The sequence below is a fragment of the Quercus suber genome, unplaced genomic scaffold (assembly GCF_002906115.3).
Source record: "Quercus suber isolate HL8 unplaced genomic scaffold, Cork oak 2.0 scaffold_1531, whole genome shotgun sequence".
In the NCBI taxonomy this organism is placed as follows: domain Eukaryota; kingdom Viridiplantae; phylum Streptophyta; class Magnoliopsida; order Fagales; family Fagaceae; genus Quercus; species Quercus suber.
Window position 1 is genome coordinate 1,341 of NW_027070903.1, and position 7,652 is coordinate 8,992.

The following is a 7,652-nucleotide window of genomic DNA, read 5'->3' on the forward strand; positions in this document are numbered from 1 at the left end:
ACAAGTCCAGCAAAGTCATACCTACTGCAACATATACTATTCCAGTTTTATATATATGGAATTAGCCAAGATGACATGGATGAAGTTCAATTGATGGCTCAACTGCACAACCCCATCTTTGATGATAACTCACTTCCACCATTGAGAAACTTAAATCAAATCATATAGGGGAACGAGGTTTACAGGAGATGCCATTTTGAAGGACTTCGATTTGTATGAATAATTGAAGTTGTTAGCTACTAGTGTATGGGTCACGTTTGGTTTGCCACGAACAAAAGTATTCTCACTAAAACTAGAAGTTTATTAGCATCTGATGCATCTATAACTATTAAATCACTTTATAGGTGGTTACTTGGATTTGATCAGTTGTGAGTGTAGAGAGGGAAAATTCTTGATTATCACAAGCTGACGCATTCTACTACTAAGTCCACAAAATACAATCAATTACAAAACTTTACGTATTGTTGTTAGGTTTTGCTATCACTACTTGGAAACAACAAAAATTTGTCAAGGGTCATGCAAAAACCATTACACATCAGCATATGTAAGCGATGACATAGGCAGTCCACACGTGTAAGGATGACATAAGTAGCTCGCACGTGTAAGCGATGACATAATCAGTTCAGCACGTGTAAGCGATGACATAAACGGACCAATCAGGCTGTGACATGTGTCTTCAATTAGACTCTGCCACGTGTCGCCCACTCACCCCCAAACTCCTATAAATAAAAGCCTTCCTAAAGCATTTAGGAAGAGACTAAGACATCTTAGGAGAGGACCAAGACATCTTGGGAGAGGAGATCAAGCCATCTAGAGCACAAGAGCTCTGTTGGAATCAAGCCCTGAAGCCTCAGGAACTTCAAGAACTTCAAATTTCGAATACGAAGAACATTCGAAGCAAAATCATCTGCCTAGATCTCAAAGGTCACTAAATCAAGCTTAAAAGCCTCCAAAAACTTCAAGAAATCACAAATTGGTGAACTCAATGGATTCAAGCTTCCAAAACCTCGAAGAACTTCCTTCACAAACCTTCAAATACGAAGAACATTCAAAGCAAAATCATTTAAACTACTTGCCTAGATCTCAAAGTTCATTGGAATCAAACTCAAAAGTCTCCAGAAACCTCAACAAACCACAAATGCGAAACTCTACAAATTCAAGTCTCTAAAGCACCGAAGAACTTCCACCACAAATCCTCAAAAAGGAAGGACACACAAAGAATACAAAGAACACGAAGAACACATGAAGAATGTGAAGAACAAAGAATTTCTAACAAGCTCATAGCTAGAAATTCATTGTAATTCCATTTTAAAGATCTTTGATCCATTCCTTAGACAAATTGAAGGATATCTTGTGTTCGAATCAAAGTCACATCACCACAATTCAATCAACAAATCTTTCAAAGAGATTGAATTAAAGATCATTTTTTTGTAATCATAGAGAATTGTACCACACATTCATAAATACAAATTCTCATTTGTGCAACTATTTTACTTGTTTGATTTATTTCGAGCTAAGAAATTTAGTTGTCCACAGTAAGATTAGGATTTTTTTTTTTTTTTTTTTCATTTTACTATAAAACAAACACTTGAAAATGGGTAGGCAACTAAACACTGTAACATGAAAAAAGTTTCAATAAAATATTTTATAGCAAAACAAATGGGGTGTATAACACACTTCCTAATAAAAATAATGCATGTTAATTTGCAAATTGAACAATTTCATATATATATATATATATATTGATTTTTGATTTGATTAATTTAAATCTAATTTTTTTTTTTTCATAAATAGTCAAATCAAAAGGAAATTTACTATCCTTTTAAGATAAATTTTTTTTGCTCGTATCAAATTATTGGATTTTCTATTAAACTTAATCAAAATTTATAAAATTTAGGATATAAATATAATCTCAAACTACATTATGAAGAATGATCGAGTTTATTTGTTTATTATTTATATTCTTCATTATGTTGTTATTTTTTTTTTTTAAGAATAGAAAAATATTGAATCTCATAAATTTTATATTATCTACATTGGGAGACTTTTTTTGTAGTGAAATCTCCACGAATGTCCAACCCATTACATGATAGTTTATAAAGACCATTCATCTGTATTAAACTACAAAATTCATTAAATTATTAAAACAAGTCATTTAACTATTAAGTAGCTCATGCGATTACAAATATAGATGAATAATATTTTTTTTATTATTTAACATGTAATGGATTGCATAAACTTTTCTCCAAATTGGTTTGTATGAATTGAAAACTTTGCGTTTTTAATTTTTGATTTAAAAGTGTAAAAAAAGGCAGGTCTGAACGTTGGGCCATGAATTAAAACAGTTAAAAATCGCAAAAGCAAAATTAAGTGGAGCCCAATTCAGCAAACGAGTAGGTTTAGCCCAGTGGCAGTTTCGTAATAAGCCAGCATAAAAAGAAAGCCGATAACCATAACTAACAATAACTAACTATATAACAGAATCCACACCCGCGAAACTCAACAAAATCAAAAAATAGTACACTCTTTAACTCTCAAGTCTCAAGAAGTGCAAAAAAAATGGCGACCAAGATCGTGACTCTGACTCTGACTCTGGGCGTGGTGGTTCTGCTACTGTCACTCCCCGGCGGCGTCAAACCCGTCCACTGCATCTCCAGCGGCGACATGGAGTCGATGCTTTCCGCCTTGAGAGCCCGCGGCTACAACCTCTTCTCCAATGCCATCGCCACCTCCGACATCCAGTTCGACCTCCTCTGCACCCACTCCAACTCCAACGCCAACGCTTCTAACAACGGCGACTACTTCTTCACCATTTTCGCTCCCACCGACGCCGCGCTCTTCGCTCTCGACATGACGCAAACGGCGCCGTATTTCACCGACACGCTCCGCCTCCACGTCGTCCCTAAGCGGCTCTCCTTCTCTCAGCTCCAGCGGCTTTCCTCCGCTAACCTCCGTACTCTCCTCCCCTCGCGTGATCTCCACGTCACCACCAGGCATCTTTCTCCTCCTCCTCCTCCTCGGCATCATCATAATCGTCGCCGCCGTGTCGTTGCCGTCTCCGTCGACGAAATCGAAGTCGTTTTCCCCGGCGTGTACTACGGCCGATACGTCGCAGTTCACGGCCTCAACGGAATTCTCACTCTCCGTGGACCTCCTCAGTACTCCTCCTCGTCTCCGGTCCGTTCGGTTCTCCCTCAGCTAACCAACATTTGCTACAACCCTAACGGTACTGCGCCGTCGCCGCCGCCGCCACAACAACCACCGCAAAGCTTTCGCGGTTATTCTCCAGCGTATTCGCCTTCGTATCTTGGCGCTTCGCCAGGTCTTGCTCCGACTTGCTCTGATGGTTGTCTTGATGATCAAGATCAACTCGGACAATTATGGTCCATTGGATGGTGAGATTTTGGCGCCCAGCCACGTCAGCGGGTCGGAGTTTGTTATTGTTTAGGTCACTCACATAATGTGGGTCCTACGTCCTATGTGGATAAGACAAGCATTCTTTTCTTTCTTTGGTTTTTGTATTTTTGGATTTCGCAATTTCAGATTTTAGAAATGAAAAGGGAGACATTTTTTGTTTCATGTACGTATCCGATCTGATCTCCTATAATTTTCCCCTATGATTTACTAATTGTTAGTTTCTTCTACTACTATGCCTATTTCATTTGTAGCCAAATACCATAATAATTTAGTGAAGTCAACCCAAAAAGAAAATACTAGTGGAGCGTAATTGAAAGAAAAGTCCTGGATCAAACCTTTTTTGAAAATTACTTTAGCTTATTATCATGATGTGACGAGTTATAAAACCATTTACGTGTATTTGTATTTTTAGTTACAACATTTTTTTATTAAGTCTTGGATCAAACTTTCTTTGAAAATTACTTTAACTCATTATCATTATGTGACGATTTATAAAACCACTTATGTGTATTTGTATTTTTAGTTACAACATTTTTTATTAAGTTATGAAACTTATTTATAGACAATTTTATAAATTACCATGTACTGAGTTGGAGCAAATTTTTTTTTTTTTTAAAACCAATTTGGAGGAAAACTTTTTTTGACCTTGTTTGATTTTGGGTCACAACCAATTTGTAATCCAAAAGCATGATGAGAAACGCAAAAGGAAAAAAACACTAAAGGGGGCATTTGCTAAGAATATTATCAGAAAGTTGGAAGTAAAGATAAAAGAAGGCAAGGATAAAAGGGAGCAAGACACAAAGTTGTAAATAAGAAAAGATGTAAACGGGCAGTAGCTTTCACTCAAAAATACTAAAACTACAAGTAGCATACCTTAGAGTTTAGTTGTATCTATTTGCCATTTGTCAGTTTGTTATTGGCTAAAGGTTGTAACTAATTTAGAAGGGAAACTTGGGTATAGCTTGAAGCTTAGTTAGAGGCAGTTATGAGGTCTTGCCTTATTAGGGTATAAATACAGCGTGTATGTAAATTATTTTTCATTCATTGCAATAAACAGAATGTGATCAATCTTTATAAATATTCTACTCCTACTAAAGCCTACTTAAGAGGAGGGAGCATAAATAAGTGAACAAAACGAGAATTAACATACGCATCAAAGGAGCAAGAGGACTTCTTATCTACTTTGATGTCTGTGTAAATGAGTAAAAATAAGCCCCATCGAGTGGATTTATTATAAACTACCTCTCAATCTTTATCCAAAAGCACAGTGATAGTAGAGAAACACAGTAGCTTTTCGTGTGATTAACAAAACTACGGCTATAAATGAAAATTTCTTTTCATTCCCCTATCCTTCGCCTTTCACCTTTTGTCTTTATTTAATTGGTAAAAGAAAACAAGAAAATCAATGACATTGTAGAAAGAGTGGACTGATACATTTGAGACCTAGAAAATACACTAACCATTCTAAGGGGGCATTGCTAAGAATACCCTACTAGCCTACTTTTTTGATATTATAAAAGGATCTTACAAAATGTGAATTATTATGCATCAAAGGAGCAACATGACTTCTATCTCCTTTGATGTTGTGCAAATGTGTATTAAGTTCAAGGGGATCAATCAAGTACCTCGATCTTGTGAAGCCTCTATACATAATACTCCCAATCCCAATAGCCAGCAAAGGAGCATAATCCTTTTAACATCAATGAAGAGTTTACCTTGTATAAAACAGTTGCCACTCTGATGTAGAAATTCCTCCAAAAGGATCGTTTCAATGAAAGTACACAAAATTGTTGGTGGGTTTCAACTTACAAACCCACACCTGTTGTTTCAAAGTGATTTCCAGAACTTTGTGGTTCCCAGCCAGTTAATAATCATAGTAATAGATGGACTTAATCATCTCCAAAGCCTTCCATGTCACCGTCTTCATCCCCATAGTCAAGGTCATCTACCACCTGCTCGTGGCCAACATCCCCAAGACTACCATGAAGGTTTGCATTATTATCTACCTCATCATGTTCTCCAGTTTCCAATTTCATGGAACCTAGATTTTCATCAGTGAAAAATGAGGTATAGGGCTTGGAAACCTGCAAGAGGAAATTAAATGTCACGTAGGAATTATGTGATCCCAGGAAATATTTCAAAATTCAGAAAATTATTGAAATATGTTTTGAAAATGTGGGAATAAGTATAAAATCAGATGATATGTATTGGGGCTAAAAAGAAAAGCATGGAATGTATAGGTTTTAATGAATAGCATAAAATCAGATGATACGTATTGGGGCTAAAAACAAACTACTTTATGCCAAAAAAAAGCCACAAAGTAGCCAAAAGAATTATGTACTACAAGAAAGAGATTCTATAAACATTGGGATGGACTGTCTAGATGTAAATCCCCGAGCTCAAGACCAATCCTCAAATGTATGACTGTTACACTCGCGCTAAATGATCCATATCAAACATAACAAGCCAAATGACAAACATTCGACAAATGCTTCCCTAATTAGTTCCTCCACCCAAACAAAAGGACAACCACTCTCTGATAAGACCCAAGAGACCCGAAATGATCTAAAAACAAAGTTCCACAACTGATGCCCCTGCCCCAAACAAAAAAAGAATGAAAAGATGATCCACTACACTGGCACATGCAACACCAACCCACTATAGTATAGCCTCTTCTCCTAAGATTATCGCTAGTGAGTATTTTTCCCCATGTCGCCACCCAAACAAAAAAAAGAAACTCGTTGATGGGCCTTCACCACCCCAAATACCTTTTCAAGGGAAAGTGATAGAAGAAGACCCCTCAAAAGATTATAATAAGAACAAATGTCAAACTCCCCATTTTTCCTCAACCTCCACCTCACCCAATCTCCACTCTCAATAAAAGGAATATGAGACTCTAGAAGATGAAGAAAGGCAGCCAACAGATTCAACTCCCAATCATTAAAATCTCAATGAAACATAACATCCCAACTCCGCCTCTCCCCCTCAACCTCCCTCACCAATAAAGCCTCCATTGAATCCTTCTGATTGTTGGAGTTCTCTTACAGAATTGGGAAAGCCACTTTGAACTAATAGGCTGGAAATATCTAATATGGGAAGCATTGTTCTTTTTGGGTATTAAAGCTATAAAGGAATCATTGAAGAATTTGTCAAACTTCCCATACTGGTAAAACTCCTCAAAGAATATCAACACATCTCTCTCCACTACCCTTCAACAGTGATGGAAGAAAGCCATAGTAAACTCATCTGGTCCTACAGCTTTATCCCCCTTAAAATCCCTAACAACTTGTAGTATCTTCTCCTCAAACCTCTGCTCAAGTAACCACTCTCCACCACCCCAATATGACCAAATTCCAACCACTCAACTGAAGGTTTCCAGTCTTCCATTTCCTGATACAAAGATGAATAGAATTGGACAACCTGATCTGTCATCTCCTACTCCTCATACATCACATCCACATCCAAAATACCCAAATGGTTATTTCGTTTGCGAGAGTTTGCCATCTTATGGAAGAACTTAGTTATTATCACCCTCCTTAAGCCACATGACTCTCGATTTGTCCACAAGAAATCTCTTCCATAGAGATGAGATGCAACTTAGCTTTCACTTCATCCCTTACACTCTTCTCCTCATCAATGAGCCCATGGACTCCTTCCTTCCCATCCAACCTTGCCTACTCCCCCAAAAATTTCTTCTTATTGATTCCTAAGTTCCCAGACTTTCTCTTATTCCACCATTTAAGATCTTCCCTCACTGCCTTCAACTTTTTGGCTAGCACAAAGCTAGGGGTCCCACTGAAGGAGTAACAATCCCATAATGACTTGACCCTCACAACAAACACCTCCGTCTTTAACCACATGTTCTCAAACCGGAAAGGGCTTTCCCCTCTCACCATTCCCCCTGCCTCCAACAAATTTGGACAATGATCCGAGATTGGGTGTGGTGAAACCTGTTAGATCACATTTGAGAAATGCTCTTCCCAATCCGAAGAGAACAACACCTTATCAATCTTAAATATTGGAGGCAGATCTGTACCACTTGTCCAGGTAAATACCCTTCTCTTCAGTGGCAAGACAATCAGATTAAGGCCCTCAAAATCAGAGAATTCCATCATCGTTGGGCTAAGTCTAGGCATCCCAACCTCTCACTAGAAAAGTGAATGACATTAAAATCTCCTACACAACACCAAGGCACCCTCCCATCTTTGCCGAATCTAAGCTAATTCCTCTATTGT

The 7,652-nt window shown here is 37.7% G+C and overlaps 1 protein-coding gene across 1 annotated transcript; it reads left to right on the top strand.

Annotated features, from left to right (window-relative positions):
• Positions 1-2,523: 2,523 nt before the first annotated feature.
• On the top strand, positions 2,524-3,579 carry LOC136066004 (fasciclin-like arabinogalactan protein 19). Its single transcript, XM_065769866.1, has one exon. The coding sequence runs from the start codon at positions 2,560-2,562 to the stop codon at positions 3,397-3,399; it is 840 nt and encodes a 279-aa protein (XP_065625938.1). The 5' UTR covers positions 2,524-2,559; the 3' UTR covers positions 3,400-3,579.
• The last annotated feature ends 4,073 nt before the right edge of the window (positions 3,580-7,652 follow it).

What these genes read in the sequence shown, in the direction of transcription:
- LOC136066004 (XM_065769866.1), top strand. Translation starts at nt 2,560, where the DNA reads ATGGCGACCAAGATCGTGACTCTGACTCTGACTCTGGGCGTGGTGGTT.